Raw genomic sequence first — 18,226 nt, forward strand, 5'->3', positions numbered from 1 at the left:
CAAAAGCAACAAGCAACTATAAATAGGGGGGACGGAGGGAGGGATTAGGGTCAAAATAAGGGGGGGGCGGAACCTTATGGAGAATATAACCAAAATTAAAATGCACACATTGTGCAAAAATGAAAAATGATGTAAGAATTATATAAAATAAAATACATTAATTTAAAAAAACCAAGGGAGCACGCTATAGACACTAGGAGAGCATTGTGCTTAGAGGGCTAGGCCAGGATACTGCAGTGGCTGAGTCCTGAGTTGGGGGCGCCTGAACTGGTTCTGATAGGAACCAAGTAGAGTTCACTAGAAAAAGCAAAGGGGCGAAGTCGTGAAAATACAGGGTCATCGTACTTGCAGGGATTGTTTCTGGGGCTGTGGGTGCTTCCCCTCCCGCCTCCCCCAATACAAGTGGCAGCTTCTCCCCACACACCATTGCTCCTTTATTTCTCCCAGAGCGCACGGGACTCCTCACAGCCACCAGGTAGCAACTCTTCCCAGTCTCCTAACCGTGAGCTCCCTCCCGTCTGGGTGGCGCCCTCCGAGCCTCTCTGCTCACCCGCCAGCGCACCCTGCTTCCTCGAGTTCTCTCCCTCCCTCTCGCGTGTCCACCCCCACTCACACGCGCGCTCCCCGCGCCCCCACTCACTCCTGTGCCCCGCTCCTTTCGCCCTGTGTTCTCTGTTCGCTTGCGGGATCGCGGGGCACTGCCGGCGACCGGTCTCCCGGGCACCCAAGGCTGGAGTGCTTGTTGCCTAGCGACGGGACGCGGCTCCGGGGTACTGGGTAGGCGGGTGCGGAGGGTGTGCGCCCCAGGACGCAGGCGCGTTTTGAGCAAACCGTTCTTATGCTAGGCTGGGTTCCCGCGGGAGGAGACTGTTTTGGCCGTTGAATCTTGTGAACCTCTTTGGGCTCAGCAGAGGCCCAGGCTCCCGCAGCTGAGCCCGTGGTGAGTTCCGCGCCCGGGCTCAGGGCGGGCCATTGGCTGACTTCTCTTACTTCTCATGGGTGACCGATGCCTCACTATGGGGGACCGGAGGCGATGGGGTACCCATCAGTGGACCCACGGTGGAGAAGGAACAAGAGCTCCCTGGGTGGAGGCTGCCAGATAAGATATGGGGCTCTCAATTATTTTAGAGAAATAGGGAGAACCTTTTCAGCACTAGCACAGTGTAGTACAAAATCATTCAAGTATCTGACAGTCACATTTAACTGGGCACCCTGTATTTTTATTTGCTAAATTGGGCAGCCTAACCTAGCCCTTCCCACTTCTCTGGGTGGCTTTGTCTCAAGCCTGGACTGGAGGCGTCTATTTTTTTTATTTAAATATTTTATTTTATATAATTCTTAAATCTTTTTTCATCTTTGCACAATGTATGCATTTTCATTTGGTTATATTCCCCATACAATTGCACCCCCCCCCCTTATTTTGACACTAGTCCTTCCCTTCCCCGCCCCTCCCTCTGCCCCGCCCCCGTAGTGTGTCTCTGGTTTATAGTTGCTTGTTGATTTTCATTTTCACTTTGTATTGATTAGTCTTTTTCCTGGTCTCTTATTTAGGTTTTCTAAATTCCTGCTATAAGTGAGACCATCCGGTATTTTTCTTTTTCTTTCTGACTTATTTCGCTGAGCATGATCCCTTCCAGCTCCATCCATGTTGCTGCAAACTGCATGTGTTTATCTTTTTTGAATGCTGAGTAATAGTCCATTGTGTATATGTACCACATCTTCTTGATCCAGTCATCTATTTTGGGGCATTTGGGTTGTTTCCAAAGCTTAGCTATTGTAAACAGTGCTGCTATAAACATAGGGGTGCAGGTGCCCTTTGGAATTACTCTTTCTGTGTCATTTGGGTAAATACCTAGGAGTGGAACTGCTGGATCATATGGAAGCTCTATGTTTAGTAGGTCAAGAAATCTCCACACAGCTCTCCATAGTGGTTGGACCAGTTTGCACTCCCATGAACAGTGCAGGAGAGTTCCTTTTTCTCCACACCCTCGCCAACATTTGTTGTTGCTAGTTTTTTTAATATGTGCCATTCTCACTGGTGTAAGATGGTATCTCATGGTAGTTTTGATTTGCATTTCACTGATTACAAGTGATGTTGAATATTTTTTCATATGCCTGTTGGCCATTTGCATTTCTTCTTCAGAGAAGTTTCTTTTTAGCTCTTCTGCCCATTTTTTGACTGGGTTATTTTCTTTGTTTTTGTTGAGTTTCATCAGCTTTTTGTAGATTTTTGTGATCAGTCCTTTATCATTAGTGTTGTGTGCAATAATGCACTCCCAGTCAGTGGGGTTTCACTTTGTTTTTGTTATTGTCTCTTTTGCTGTGCAGAAGCTCTTTAATTTGATGTAGTCCCAGCTGTTTATCTTTGCCTTCACTATCACTGCTTTGGGTGATGTGTCTGTAAAGATGTCTTTGATATGCATGTCATGTAGTGTTTCGCCTATATTTTCTTCTATGTATTTTATGGTTTCAGGTCTTATGTCAAATTCTTTAATCCATTTTGAGTTGTTTTTTGTGCATGGTGTTAGATAGTAGTCAAGCTTCATTCTTTTGCATGTAGCGACCCAGTTTTCCCAGCACCATTTATTGAACAAACTTTCTTTGCTCCAATGCATAGTCTTTGCTCCTTTGTCAAAGATTAGTTGACCATAAATCTGTGGGTTTATTTCTGGATTTTCTATTCGATTCCATTGGTTTGTGTGTCTGTTCTTGTTCCAATACCATGCAGTTTTGATGATTATGGCTTTGTAGTATAGTTTGAAGTCTGGGAGTGTGATGCCTCCATTCCCTTCTTTTTTTTTTTTTTTTTTTTCAGAAGAGCTTTGGCTATTCAGGGTTTTTGGTGATTCCATATGAATTTCATCAATAATTGTTCTATTTCTTTGAAGAATGATGTTGAAATTTTGATTGGAATAGCATTGAATCTGTATATTGCTTTTGGTAGGATGGCCATTTTGATGATGTAAATTCTTCCAATCCATGAGCAGGGGATGTCTTTCCATTTCTTTGTGTCTTCTTCTATTTCTTTTAACAGTGTTTCATAGTTTTCTTTGTATAGGTCCTTTACCTCTTTTGTTAGACTTATTCCCAAGTATTTGATTTTTTTTGTTTCAATAATAAAAGGGATGGTTTTTTTGATTTCTTCTTCTTCAGATTTATTGTGTATAGGAAGGCTACTGATTTTTGCGTGTTAATTTTGTATCCTGCCACTTTACTAAACTTACTGATTAGTTGAATTAGTTTTTCTGTGGAGTTTTTGGGGTTCTCTATGTATATTATCATGTCATCTGCAAATAGTGATAGTTTAACTTCTTTTCCTATTTGGATTCCTTGTATGTCTTTCTCTTGTCTTATTGCTCTGGCTAGGACTTCCAGCAGTGGTGAGAGTGGGCATCCTTGTCTTGTTCCAGATCTTAATGGAAATGCTTTCAGCTTTTCGCCATTGAGAATGATACTGGCTGTTGTCTTGTCATATATGGTCTTTATAATGTTGAGGTATGTTCCTTGTATCCCAAGAATTTCAAGGGCTTTTATCATGAATGGGTGTTGTACTTTGTCAAAAGCTTTCTTAGCATCTATTGATATTATCATATGGTTTTTATATTTCTTTTTGTTGCTGTGTTGGATGACGTTGATTGATTTTCGGATGTTGAACCATCCTTGTGTCCCTGGAATGAATCCTACTTGGTCGTGGTGAATTATCTTATGGATACGTTGTTGGATTCTGATAGCTAAAATTTTATTGAGGATTTTTGCATCAGTGTTAATTAGAGAAATTGGCCTGTAGTTTTCTTTTTGTGTGTTGTCCTTGTTCGGTTTTGGTATTAGTGTAATGTTGGCTTCATAGAATGTGTTTGGTATTATCCCTTCCTTCTCAATTTTTTGGAAGAGTTTGTGAAGGATAGGCACTAATTCATTTCCGAATGCTTGGTAGAATTCATTTGTAAATCCATCAGGTCCTGGGCTTTTGTTTTTGGGGAGGTTTTTGATTACCATTTCAATTTTGCTGCATGTAATTGGTCTGTTTAGGTGTTCTATTCTTTATCTAGCTTTGGGTGATTGTAGAGTTGTAGGAATTTGTCCATCTCTTCTAGATTGTTGAACTTGTTTCCCTATAACTGTTCATAGTAGTTTCTGATTATTCTTTTGATTTCTGCTGTGTCCGTTGTGATTTTTCCTCTTTCATTTGTGATCCTGTTTATTTGTGCTTTCTCCATTTTTCCTTTGTGGGCCTGGCTAGGGGTTTGTCTATTTTATATATTTTTTCAAAGAACCAGCTTTTGGTTTCATTGATCTTTTGGATTGTTTTTTTAGTTTCGATTTCACTTATTTCTGCTTTGGTTTTTATTACTTCTTTTTTTCTACTGGTTTTAGGGTATTTTTGTTGTTCTTTTTCTAGTGCTTTGAGCTTTGAGATTAGGTTGTTTCTTTGAGTTCTTTCTTGTTTCTTGATGTGAGCCTCTATTGCTGTATGTTTTCCTCTTATTACTGCTTTTGCTGCATCCCATACATTTAGGAAATTGGTGTCCTCCTTGTCATTCAACTCAAAGAATTTTTTAATTTCTTCTTTGATCTCCTCATTAGTCCAGTGTAGGTTTCAATCTCCATGAGGTAGGAGAGTTCCTTGCCTTCTTTTTATGGTTTATTTCTAGTATGATGCCTTCATGGTCAGAAAAGATGCTGGGTATGATTTCGATCTTGGTGTATCTGTTGATGTTTGTCTTGTGTCCCAGTATGTGTTCGATCCTGGAGAATGATCTGTGTGTGCTTGAGAAAAATATGTACTCAGATTTTTTGGGGTTTAGTGTTCTATAAATGTCTGTTAAGCCCAAGTACTCTACATCCTTATTTAGAACTTTAGTGTCTTTACTTATTTTTTGTCTTGTTGATCTATCCATTGTTGATAGTGGTGTGTTTTCTCTGATGTCTGTTTTCAAAGATGATAATAGGTGTCTGATATATTTTGGTGCTCCTTCATTTGGTAAGTATATGTTAATGAGTGTTATTTCTTCTTGAAGTATTGTCCCCTTGATGATAATATAGTGACCGTTGGGGTATCTTTTTACCTTTTTGAGTTTGAAATCTGTTTTATCTGATATAAGTATAGCTGTTCCTGCTTTCTTTTTTGGTCCATTTGCTTGTAGGATTGTTTTCCATCCTTTAACTTTGAGTCTATTTTTATCTTTTGTAGTTAAATGTGTTTCCTGCAGACAGCAAAAGGTTGGGTTTTGTTTCTTAATCCAGCCTGCGACTCTGTGTCTTTTTATTGAAGAGTTTAGTCCATTTACATTTAGAGTTAATATTGATGTTAGCATCTGTATTTGCCATTGTGTTTGTCTTTCCTTCGATATTATTTATTTATTCTTTTAATAACTTTTTTTTTTTTGGCCTTCTTCCGTTGTTATTCGTCCCTCTGAGTTTCTGGCTTGAGGACTCCTTGTAGTATTTTTTGGAGTGGGGGTTTAGTCGTAATGAAATTCCAGAGTTTCTGTTTGTCTGGGAAGGTCCTTATTCTTTCTTCATAGAGGAAGGAGAGCTTTGCAGGATAGAGTATTCTTGGTTGGCATTTGTTGTCTTGGAGTCTGTTGACTATGTCTCTCCACTCTCTCCTTGTCCGTAGTGTTACTTCAGAGAAGTCTGATGTCAGTCTGATAGGTTTTCCTTTGTATGTTACCTGTTTCTTCCCTCTTGTCAGCTTCATTATTTTTTCCTTGTCTTGGATTCTGGGGAACTTTACTATTATGTGTCTTGCTGTATTTTTCCTTTCATCATGGAAGTTTGGTGTTCTTCTTGCTTCCTGTATGTCTATTTTCAGCTCCTTCTTCACATTTGGGACGTTCTCTTCAATTATTTCCTTGAATATTTTCTCTGTTCTGGGTCTCTTTCCTCTCCTTCTGGGATTCCTATAACTCTTATATTTCCTTTCCTCATGGAGTCAGATAGTTCCCGAAGTCTTTCGTCAGTCTTTTTCATTCGTACTTCTCTTTCCTTTTATGTTTTGGTTCTTTTATTTCTGTGTCTTCGGGAGTGCTTATTCGTTCTTCCATTTCCTCTATTCTGTTTTCACTGCTTTTCCCAACATTCTTTAGCTCTTCTGTTAATCCTTTGATCTCCTGTATTTCCTTCATTTCCTTCTTTAGGGACTCAATTTCATTCTTCTGAGCATTGTTTTCCGTAATGACTTCCGTCAGTTCTTTCATCATGGCAATTTTAAATTCTTTTTCTGGAAGGCTCAGAAGTTCTTCCAAGTCACTGTTGTTGCAAGCTGGTGGGTGGTTTTCTTTTTGTGGTGTGTCTTTTTCCTGAGGAGTTGCTACGTTGCATGTAGTTTTTCTTTTCCCTGCTGCCTGTCTTCTAATTTGCCATATGCGTTGGGACACTGTGCCGCTGGTACTGACCGGCATCTTGTTGGTGTGCTCTTTCAGGGGTTTCAGAAACTGGCAGTCCAAATGAGTCAAATACTGTTATGCCAGAAGTCTAGTGAGGCAGTGGTACTTTGAGTATGTTGATGGTCACTGTCACAGAATATCTCCTTCTTCTGTGTTTAATTACAAAGGTATGTCTTGAAGTCCCACAGACTTCCCTGGAGGTGGGGCAGCTGGATTGCACTCTGGGTTCCAAATTGCTGGATCTGGGGGCTTCTATTTCTTGAGAAAACCTCTCCAGATTTGAAGTGACTGTTTCTGTGGGAAGGGGCTTTTTTATGTTGAGCCAAGATGCTTGCTTGTTAGTGAATGAAAAACATTCATGACAACAGTTTTATGAGATGGGTATAATCTCTGTTTCATGCATAGAAAAAAACGCCAAACCAGGTAACTAACAGCCTCGTTGGCATCCCACTGATAATGTAATTCAGCAGCGCCCATGGATCTGAGAACCACCGTAGGGACTATGGTCCCTTCCCTTGTATTTTCTTTCTGGAGTAGGAACAGGAGTTTGTTTTCTTTTGTATGAGCTCCACTTCAAACGACATTAAGATGTTGGTGTAGTTATTTTTGTCTTTGGATTATATTCCATTGAAGGAGCACGGTGAAGATACTGTTTCCCGACTCAGTTGTAAGAATTATTTTCTCTCTGTGCTTTATTTTTTTCATTTTTTTATTTTATGTATTTTTTATATCATTTTTCATTTTTGCACAATGTGTGCATTTTCATCTTGGTTATAGTCCCCATACAATTCCCACCCCCCTGGTTTTGATCCAACTCCCTTCTCCCCCCCCCACCCCATGTGTGTCTCTGGTTTATAGTTGCTTGTTGATTTTGATTTTTACTTTATTATAATTAGTCTTTTTCCTGGTTCCTTATTTAGGTTTTCTAAATTCCTGCTATGACTGAGACCATCCAGTATTTTTGTTTTTCTTTCTGGCTTATTTTGCTGAGCATGATTCCTTCCAGCTCCATCCATGTTGCTGCAAATTGCATGAGTTTATCTTTTTTGATTGCTGAGTAATATTCCATTGTGCATATTATGGAAACAACCCAAATGCCACAAAATAGATGACTGAATCAAGAAGATGTGGTGCATATACACAATGGAATATTACTCTCTCTGTGCTTTAGACACCAGTGCCAACTCGATAGGCAAACAGGTTCATTTATACCAGTCATTGGTTTCATAGTTTTAGTTTTGATGATTGCATCTATGTATATGCACACATTCGTTTCCTCACTGGTTGTTAACAGATTATGTAGTATGTGCAATTGCTGCACCTTGCTTCTTTCACTTCACATCTGTCCTAGAGATAACTCCCAATTGTAGAGATTTTCCTCATTCCCTTTTACATCTGCACAATAATCCAGTGTGTTGCATTAGCCCATCAATCCCTTAATAATGCACCTTTGGATAGAGACTTGGTTAGGCTATTTCCAAGTAATATTGCAAAACGACCACTGTATATACCATTTCGTGTTTTTCCAAAATAGTATCCCAGAAGTGAGATTCATGGGTCAAAGGGCAAATACACACGTAATTTTCTAGATATTGCCAAGTTCCCCTCTATAGGGGTCACACCATTTTGCACTCACATTATTATCATATGAGAGAACATTATTAAGATCTATGGAAAAGCCTCCAGTGCTCATTGTTTCTGAAATTTTATGCAGAATATTAGGTACATTTGTCTAGGGACAGGTCTAGATACCCTGGCATTCTATCCTCTACAATTGCTCATGCCTCACATAATAATAGATAATCTGCGTATATTAACAATTTATGTATTTCATCACATTCTCAAAAAAGTCTAGGCCAATAGAGTAATTTGAGAGTGACCAATTTTTTTCAAAGCACCTGAAATATAGTGCTTGTTACTTTCTTATCAAAAAAATAATTTTGGTCTAAGATTATTCCTGTTCATCTTCAATTGAATGCTCTGGACCATTACTAGGAGACTGAAGCTTATTCATTTACCACTATGATTAAAACACACTTCTTGAGGAGCTAGAGGAACTTATCTTTAGTAGGAGAACCAATAAGGGCATGCACAGGTCATTCTCAGAAAGTGTAACAAGTACTGTGTGGCCTAAGAAAGCTCAGGGAATGAGAGATGATCTATGACATCTTGCAGTTGAGTTATTTTCCTAGCTGAGAGACTGAGAGATCATCATGTCTAAAATCAGGATGGGGTAGGAAGAGTACAAGCGACTATGTTGATGGTGCGCAGGTGAACTGGTGATGCACGGGGTGAATTGATGGTATACGGGGAAATCCTACATTGCATGATGATGTAATATATATATATATATATTTATAAAGTCATAGAGATTGAAATGTACAAGGTGTGATCAGAAATTGACAACAAGTTTAGTGTAGTTAGTATATGTTAGATGTGGAAGAGATGTTTGGTGGTGAGCCAGAAGACAAAATTGGGGCCAGAGGGTGAGGGGCCTCATAGGCTGTTCTTTGAAGGTTGAATTTTATTTTATTCTTTGGCCATGGAGATTCATTAATTTCTTTTGTAGTATTAATGTAATATTTTTAAAAAATGATTCTCATGGCTGGGGAGGAGCTTCTTGGCAGAGTCATTACAATAATGACTCTGGAATCAAAAGTTGGGTATGAATGCTATTTCTACCTACGTGATCCTGGAGTGTTCACGTAGGCTCTGTGTGCCTGGCTGTCCTCATCTACTCGGTGCACTGGGAATACTGCACAATGCATTTGGGATGGTAACTACACTTTTCAGGTATGTTGCAAGGTCTGTTAGACTCGCTTTACTTGGCATGTTGTCATCTTTCACTCAATACCGACATTATCTTTTGGACTTGAGAGTCCTTCAGGATTTTGAAATTATTTTAATTGTGGTATCTTCTGTGGAATCTTTTGGGAAACTGTCTCCTGGGGCCGTCCCTGATGATAAGTTCCCATGACTGATGGCATTAATGCTTTGTTGGCCTCACTTTTATTGTATCTTAATTGAAAATATCCTGTGCTAATGCAAAGTATTTATCTTTTAGAAGTTGGTGTATAAGAATTAGGAATGGAGTCAGCATATCTTCAAAAGCACCTTGGGGCATGTCTAACGCAGGGTCTTGCAGAAGTGGCAAAAGTTCGTCCAGTGGATCCAATAGAATATTTAGCTTTGTGGCTTTACAAATATAAAGAAAATGTGACTGCAGAGCAAGCAGTAAGTAAGGCCTCCCTGGTGGCGCAAGGGGTTAAGCACCGCACTATGAAGTAATCTGCAGCCTCTGCAGCATGAGTTCAATCCCTGACCGGCCAGGGAGCAACCCACATGGTGCAGCAGACCTCTCCTGTCTCACCCACTGTTCCCCTCAGCAGTGTATTTCAGTCAGTCTGTCTGTTCTGTTCCCCGTTCTGTCTCTGGTGAATCCTCTCACCTCCCCACCCCCACATCTCTGGCCTGTACCCCAGTTCTTGTATGCATAAATAAATCTTTTTTTTAAAAAAAAAAAGAAAACTAGAAAATAAAATAATTGGTCAGACTTTTTTTTTTAAACTTCATTATTATTTCCTTCCCTATAAAAATAGTGCTTATTATATGAAACCTCAGACCATATGAAAAAGTAGAAAGAAGACAATAATCAAAGGAGACCTTTATTAAAATTTTTAGGTATTTTCTTCTTGATTTTTTTCTACATATTGTAGATTTTTCTGCATAATTATGATCATACTCAGTGTATAATTTTAATTTTTATTTAAATAAAACACATCTCCCCAAATTATTATACAGTTTCCAAATGGATAAACTATACTCTGCTTAACACTTATCCTATTTTCGGCCAGTAAGATGCCTTCAAGGTTGTTTTTACAAAGTTTTTTTCTCCGATTAGTCATGTGATATTGTTTTTAATGCTAGAGAGAAAGGGAAATGGTGGAGTTGGAACGTGAAAGAGAAATAGCTCTAATGGAGCAGGAAATGATGGAGAGGCTCAAAGCAGAGGAGCTCATGTTTCAGGAGGTAAGACAAGAGAGTTCAGAGGTAACTGCAATTACCAGGTCTACCTTTATGTGGTACAACCCAAGTGTTCAAAAAAAAAACCTCCCCATCTCTGGCTATGGCTTCTCGTAGCTTCTTTTTTTGTATGTGTCTTCTTTGCTGGGGCAGTCTTAGCAAGACTGGTGATTTTAGATCCCTGCTGATGCTGATGGGGCAGTGTGGATAGAGTGTGGTAAAGCAAAGGAGATGGTGAGTGCAGGTAATGCTTTCAAGATTTCCAGGGAAGGTTTTTTTCTTTTCTTTAAGGAAACCAAATGGAAGGGCAGTGGTTGATGTTAAGAAATAGAGGGATTGGGCCTCCCCGGTGGCTCAGCGGTTGAGCGCTGGGTTGCGAAGCTGCCCGCAGCCTCTGCAGTGCCAGTTTGATCCCCGGCTGCTCGCCGGCCACCGGAGGAGGGTCCCACATGGCGTGCAGACCCCTCCTGCCGCCCGCTGCTCCCCTCAGCAGTGTTCTTCGGTCTTTCTGCCTGCCTGCTCTGTTCTCCGCTCTCGCTCTGGTGCTTGTATAAATTAAATAAATAAATAAATAAATAAAGCAATACCAAGCTTAGTGTTTAAAAAAAAAAAAAAGAAGAAGAAGAAAGAAATAGAGGGGTTAATTCCTAGAGTCAGCTTTCCATGGAGACAGGAAAAAATTGGGCCTGGTATATAGGTTAGGCAAGTAGAGGGGTCCTTCTTGGATTCTTGGATTGAGGGAAAGAGGAGAGATGGCATAGGTGTGTGTGGGTGTGTAGGTTTTGTGGCATGAAGTGGAAAACAGTTTGTGTGTAACACTTTCTTCTCTATGAAGTGGCCAGCAGAATGAGGTGGTAAGGTAGGAGGTATAGTAGGACACATGGTAAACATGCCTTTGTATTAAGTTGGGATCAATTAAACTGTAGATTATCTATGATTTCAGATAATCGTTTTAAGATTTTCTCATCAATTGTCTACAACCAAGGTTTGGCTATCTTTGAGGCCCCATCTATGTTTAAAGAAATTTTATCTGAAAAATAATTACTGCAGTCTCCTCTATAGTGACAAGTACAGAGGAATGACTAGATTTTGTAGAAAGTGTTTTTCTATAATTAACACTTAAAGAAGCTTCCTTTTTAATTTTATACCTCAGGAGTTATTTGTAAATTCAAACATTTGTAAATCCTTGAATGTTGAGTGACTGTGACCATTTTTTTTTACACATTACTGAAATTTAGGTGGACATAAACTTAATAATCCTGGGACATTTCAAAGTGATGAATTTAATTCTTTTCAATTGATCTGACTCTAATATGACTTATTTATTCCTAAATATTCAGCAACAACTGGCCTTCCAGCTAGAGCTGGAAAAGCAAGAAAAAGAAAGAGCGAGAATAGAAGAACTAAAGAAAATGGAAGAAATAATGGAGAAGGTGATTTGAAATTTTATAAATGTCTGTTTTACTTAAAAATCTCTCAGTTTCTTACTCAGTTTCTTCCAGTTGTTATTGCTTGGCATTCTTAGTCTAAACACCTATCACACAATAGCTGTGCAACTTAGACAAATCTTACAGTCTTTTTTTTTTTTTTCAGTCTCAGTTAACCTTTTTGAAACATTGGGGCAATAGTATACATTATTAGAAATAGCTCACTGGGTTGTAATAAGGATCAAATAAAACCTTGCATGTGCAACAGCTTAGTGAGCAGTAGAGTTCTCAGATAGTGTCAATGTGTTAGTCAAGAGATAGTTGTTCCTAATTGTGGTAGCCGATGAAGTTAAGTTCTTGTTAATATTGAGGGTGTTCTAGTACCTGAGATAGTAATAAATCTCTTTTCTTCATGTTAGATGTGCTATCAATGATAATTTACATTTAAAAACATGTTTTAGATGGGATATTCGTGTCTTTCATTAAATAAAACATGCAGTAACTTATGCTGGAAAATTCTGTCTCCATTGACTGTGTCTGTATATCAGACCTCTAGTTTTTACCACTGTTTTCCTGGTGTCCCAAGGGTAAGTATCAAATAAACCAAACTTTTGAATAACTGAGTATAGGGGCAGGATGGGATGGAGCAGGATTTCTATGATCTGAGCAGACGGAATAAAAGAGAGTCCTGGAGCCCTCAGTGGCTTTCTCATGCTTTTATTGAGCTTTTATACATAGTGCAGCAACCAGGTACACGGCAGGCAGGGGTGCTGGGGGGCCAGGAGGCCAGAAGGCCTCCAAGGCCCCTGCAAGTCTTCACTCTGGGCTTCTCTGGAGGTCTTTCTCCTTTCTCTCTCCTGCCTCTCTCCTGCCTCTGCTTCTCCTGCAGATATCTCAATACGGCAATCTTGGCCCACGGAAATAAACAACACAGCTTACAACAATGTAACAATTGCAGGAGCCCCATCAGGCAGGGCAATCCTACTGTCAGGGCAGAAAAGCCTGAAAACCATTTACCCTACACTGAGCTATACTTTTCAAGGGGGTATTTCATATGGTATGTTTATAGGTAGTATCTGCTACTCAACTGTTACTCTCTTGTGTATGCTGTAATTAAAAACAGAAGCAGGCTTTATAAAATATGTTTATTAGTGACTTCCACTGAGTGCATCGGACAGATGATAAACATGCCTGCACACACACATAAATATATGTGCCCTTTCTCTCCAGTTAAGATTCACTGATCTAAAATGAAGAAAGAAAAACTAGAACATGTCAAGAAGACAGTGATCAAAATGATAAAAAAAATTAAAGCTATTTTTATTAAGGTTACTTGAGAGTTCTGTTTGAATGCTTTCAAGTCTGTAAGTTAAAGGAGGAATTGGACTCTGTTTTGTGGCTCCAGAGTGTCACACCCATGATCTGTGTGTTCACAGATGAATTCCCTCATTTTTTACATTTCAATTCCTACATTTAATGTTTACTTTTCTTACTATGTTAAAATGCATTTACCTGCCAAGTTCTCTTTAAAATCTCTCTATTAACACTTTTGTCATGTCTCACATTTTGCTAATAACTTGGCTTTGGGTTTAATATATATACATTTCATTTTTAAAAGAAGTTGCATTTAATCAACAAATTTGGGTGTCTTTGCTGGTAGAGAGGATTAAATGTGTTTGCAGTCTTGAGTGTTCAGATCACTCCTTAAACAAACTCCTTATGACAACAGTGTTGCTTTAAATTGGCTACAACATTATCAAATAAAATGCATAAAAATCAAACATGGAATCAAATTGAAAAGTATAAAGTATTTTTCTTCATTTTTATATATTATAGGAGGCAAGAATGAATATGGAAAATATAGTTAAGGGTGAAGATGCCCCCCATTTAGAGGTGAGAATAAAGTTACTCAGTTCCTCTATGTTATATGAAATGAGTAAGTATCCTGAAATGTAATTCTTAATTCTGATGCATTACTGGTTAAATTTTTAATAAGGAAACAATCAAAAGCAATAGTCCAAATAGTTTAATAATCACAACCCACAAATATGATGTGCTTTAAAGCAAAATGTTTTCTCCCAAATTATGTTTCTTTTTTTTTTTTTTTTTTTATACATGCACTGGGTACAGTCAGAAGCGCGGGAGGGTGAGAGAATTCACCAGAGCCAGAGCGGGGAGCAGAGCAGGCAGAAGGACCGAAGTACACTGCTGAGGGGAGCAGCGGGCGGCAGGAGAGGGCGCACCGGCGCCGCAAATGTTGCGGGCAGCTTCGCAACCCAGCGCTCAACCGCTGCGCCACCGGGGAGGCCCCCAAATTATGTTTCTTGAAGTAAAGTAGGTTTACATCTCTATATCTTAAATTGGATAAAACTTGGACATCGGTTTGTGTTTGCATTTTTGAAAACCAGAATGTCATGAGATATTAACTCCAGGATTACTTACAATGATTTACTCTACTTTTCAGAGTAGACACTTTTGTATCTTTTAGAAAGTTTTAGCATTTATTCTAGGATTGTCTTGTCATAACAGGTATCCCATTAATTAATAATGTCGGATTTTAATTTGTAATTCTGACGTTTCTTGTCAAAATCAAAGGAAAATTAATATATTCATTTTGAAGTCATTTGAAAGTAAAAATGAATTTTATGATTTTAGGAATCAGGCAAAACACTAGCCGAAATTAGCGACCGGTACGGGGCGCCTAACTTGAGCAGAGTGGAGGAGCTTGATGAGCCGATGCTATCTGATGTAAGTGCCTGTAGGAAAATGTTCCGTGAAAAATAGATTATTTTACTCTGGGTAAGCCTAATGCATGTGAGACCAGGGTTGGTCGACAAATGGGCCTTCTGCTTCATAGGAAGAAAACCCGCTCCTGGGTGTTGACCATATCCCTAACTGGCCTCTGCCCTTTGTGAACGGGGGCCACTAGGGTGAGGGTGGGCACATGCCTGCCCTTGACAGATCCTGTCGACACTGACAGAAAGGCAGCTGGGAGCTGATGTGGCATGCAGGGGGTTGGGGGGTGGGGGCGAGGAGGGTGTCTTCATGCTTTGGAGTGAGGCTTTGCAAATTCAAAAGTGTCTCCAAAATATGTATTTTAAACCATTTGGTGAAAATCATAGCCTTTAATTTGGGGAGGGAGCCAACATTTTGATTCTCAAGAGCAAGTCCTGGAACTGAAAAAATATCCCAGAAAAAGCAAGTGTTCTCATTGTATACAAGTGGGTTTGTTTTTGTGAGAAACACACAGTGTTTCCTGTTTGCCAGAACTGTGCCTGATGCTCTGGTATGAATAAAAGAGATAGTTTTGACCTTGTTTAGAGGAGAAACAGACAATTGAGCAAACAATAGTCATTGTCAGGGTGACCAGTGGCTTTGAGAGTGAAAGGAAGAACTTATTACTGTTTAAAACAGATCAGCAGGTAGAAGCCAGGACTATTGTGGCAGAGAGGTCTTTAGTCACCTTCACCAGTGTGCCCTGACAAATTGGGGAGAGAAGAATCCAGCCATCCTTGACATACATGCTGAGGGAAGCTAGGTGAGCCAGCAAGGTACCCAGAAGAGAATGCAGAATGTGGGGCAGGCATTGGGTCAGGATGAGACCCTTAGAAATTCTGACATTTAAAGGATGGGTACAGAGAGGAGTCCCACATGAAGGGTAAGGATAACCATCAGTGAGGACAGCAAGAGAAGCAGAAGAAAAGATGACTTCATGAATACATTGAGAACGCAATCACTATGATATTGAATTTGAGTTTTATTTGAAATAATTTGAAACTCTTGAAAGTCCCATTACCTAGGCACATAAAAATTTTCTGAACTATTTTTTTGCCTTTGAATTTTCACAGTTGTAAATGTATTAAAGTATATTCACTTTTATTTTGCTTTTAGGTTGCGTTAAACATTGATCAAGATTTATAGTCTCAACCAACCCAAGAGTAATAAATTTTTCTGCTTGTTTCAAGTTTCAAAGTATGAGGTTCCCCATTGCATTTGTCTCCCAAACTTGAATTCTTTCTTTCTCTAAGGACAGTTTTATAAATGGGCTTCAAGGGTCACTTTAAAACAGTGTTTTGCATTCCCCAATGCAACTGGTTACCCACATGACTGCACAGAGAGAACAGGAAGGAGAGCTTCCCGGAGTGCCACAGAGGGCAACAGCAGGATGGGCTGGAAGGAATGTGTCCAGCTTCGGGAGAACAATTGTCTGAGGTGAAAATTACTGGTTCTTCAGAAGTTAAGAGCGAAAGAGTAGGTCTCTGAAGTACTTGAGATGCTTTAGTTACAGCATTTCCTCCTGGACGGGGGCTGCAAAGGCTTCCTTCATTGCAAGGGAAATGATGCTAGCAAGGTTCTGAGTGTGCAGACGGGTGTGACAGGTGGTCGAGTCATTGAGGAGATGCCCCAGGCGGTGAGTGCGCAAGGGCACAGGCAAGACAGTACGTCATGACATAAGCTCCAAAAGACCAGTGTGGAAGTTAGCGCTGTCAACTTCTTATGTGGGGAGAAGTCGCTTCTCGCCTCCTGAAAGCAAAAGAACAAAATGAAACAAAACACACACACACATACACACACACATAACCCACAGAAGACAAAGATTATTTAGGAGGTTGGGGCAGGGTGGGAAATGTCAACAGAGAAATGAAGGGGAGAAAACCTGTGCGATGCTTGAATGATAGCAGATCCAGGAAGGCATGTTCAAGTTCAAGGGAGGAAAGTTCAAGAAAGTCAATCTGGACCAGACTGCAAAATGTATTCAATTTCAACCTAAGAAGCTGAGGCAGCATGTGCCAGCAGTGGAGTGGAGAAGAAGGACTAGTACACTGAAAGACTTCATTGTGGGTGGGCAGTGAGCAAGAGGCGTTATGTGACAGAGAGGCTTTAAGATGTTTTCTGCGTGGTATTTAGAATGGCTTCTGCTCAGGATGCTGTTGTCAAAGTTGAGGCCAAAGGTCATGAAGGTGTGAACCTGTGCTGTCACAGATTCATTTAATGAACGTTTATTGTGTGCTTGCTACCTGCCAACAACTCTTATGAGATTCTCATGGAGGAACCTGTGCAAAAAATGGTTCCTGCTCTCAAGGCATTCACAATATAGCGGATGTAAAGAAAACAAGTGGTGGGTGATTAGATGGGTGTGAAGGGCGTCCTCAAAGCTGGAGCAATTGGAGTGGGGAGCCTTGAGGTCTCAAGAGAGATCAGGCCTAGGTTGGGGAGGGAGGCCTGCTCAGGTATGTCACAGGTGTAAAGGACAAGTCCAGAGCTTCTCATTGACCCAGAGAGTAAGTTGGCAGGGGGCCTCTTATTTGGGGGACACTAGTCTGGTATAATTGATTCATTTTTCAGGACACCAGGGGCAGAGCACAGAATTCCTGTATAGGAGATAATAACCTTGCCCCAAAGTGTCATCCACTTTGAAAGCATTCACACGTAGACCACTGAAAACAAACACAAAAAACAAGACTTTGAAATTTTGTGAATACGTAATTCAACCAAGAGTCTAGCTATTAATACTCGTTGAATCCAGTCTGTTTTAATGGTGTATTAAGTTGTAACTATTTCTGCTACCACTAGATGTCACAAAGAATCAGTTTTTAAGAGCCCTAATGCTTGAGGCTGTGGCTTTGAAAAAATTTCATTTTGTACAGAAATAAGGTTTTCTCAATGGTAAAGGTCGAATGAAGCTAAACTAGAAAACTAACCCTGAAACCTAACTGTGGAATGGGGGTAACCAGAATGGGAAGGGCAAAGAGAAGGGAAGAGACACAGGAGAACACAGAAGGGAGGGAGCACAAGAGTCTGTGTTGGGGGACTGTGGGGTTTTGGTGGTGGGCACACTATGACAGCAACGCCTAGAGGGGGATCCTACAGGTCCGTAATGGAAACAGGGATGTAAGCCAATATAAATACAATAAAAAAATTTTTAAAAAGGAAAAAGAGAAGACTTTTAGGAACTATTTCCTAAATTAAAAAAAAAAAGAAATAAGGTTTTCTAGTATTCACAAGTATAATGATATACCACTTTAAAATATTAAAGTTGTTATGAAATAAGCACAAGTGTACACAGATTAATATAAACAATATCTTTTACCCCCCAAAATTTAAGAGTTATTATTAATCTTTTACCATATATTTGACAACTTTTTGAAAAAAAAATACCGTTTTACAGTTTTTTTTTTTTTCAAAGAATCTTCAGGTTGAACTTTGAACTTTTTTTTTAAATTAATGTATTTATTTATACAAACACTGGGGTACAGTCAGAGGCGCGGGAATTCACCAGAGCCAGAGCGGAGAGTAGAACAGGCAGAGTGATGAAGTACACTGCTGAGGGGAGCAGCGGGAGGCAGGAGAAGTCTGCGCGCCATGTGGGACCCTCGCCTGGCAGCC

General features: G+C 39.9%; 1 protein-coding gene across 1 annotated transcript; it reads left to right on the plus strand.

Moving 5' to 3' along the window:
- The first annotated feature begins 764 nt into the window (after positions 1 to 764).
- DYDC1 (DPY30 domain containing 1) lies at positions 765 to 15,814 on the plus strand. The gene is made up of 7 exons (XM_037496391.2): positions 765 to 940; positions 9,454 to 9,623; positions 10,317 to 10,418; positions 11,753 to 11,845; positions 13,676 to 13,732; positions 14,495 to 14,587; positions 15,731 to 15,814. Exons 2-7 carry the CDS (start codon positions 9,477 to 9,479, stop codon positions 15,758 to 15,760), a joined length of 522 nt encoding a protein of 173 aa, XP_037352288.1. The 5' UTR covers positions 765 to 940; positions 9,454 to 9,476; the 3' UTR covers positions 15,761 to 15,814.
- The last annotated feature ends 2,412 nt before the right edge of the window (positions 15,815 to 18,226 follow it).

The sequence above is a fragment of the Talpa occidentalis genome, unplaced genomic scaffold (genome assembly GCF_014898055.3).
Source record: "Talpa occidentalis isolate TD23 unplaced genomic scaffold, MPIMG_talOcc4v2.1 talOcc4.8, whole genome shotgun sequence".
Classification (NCBI taxonomy): domain Eukaryota; kingdom Metazoa; phylum Chordata; class Mammalia; order Eulipotyphla; family Talpidae; genus Talpa; species Talpa occidentalis.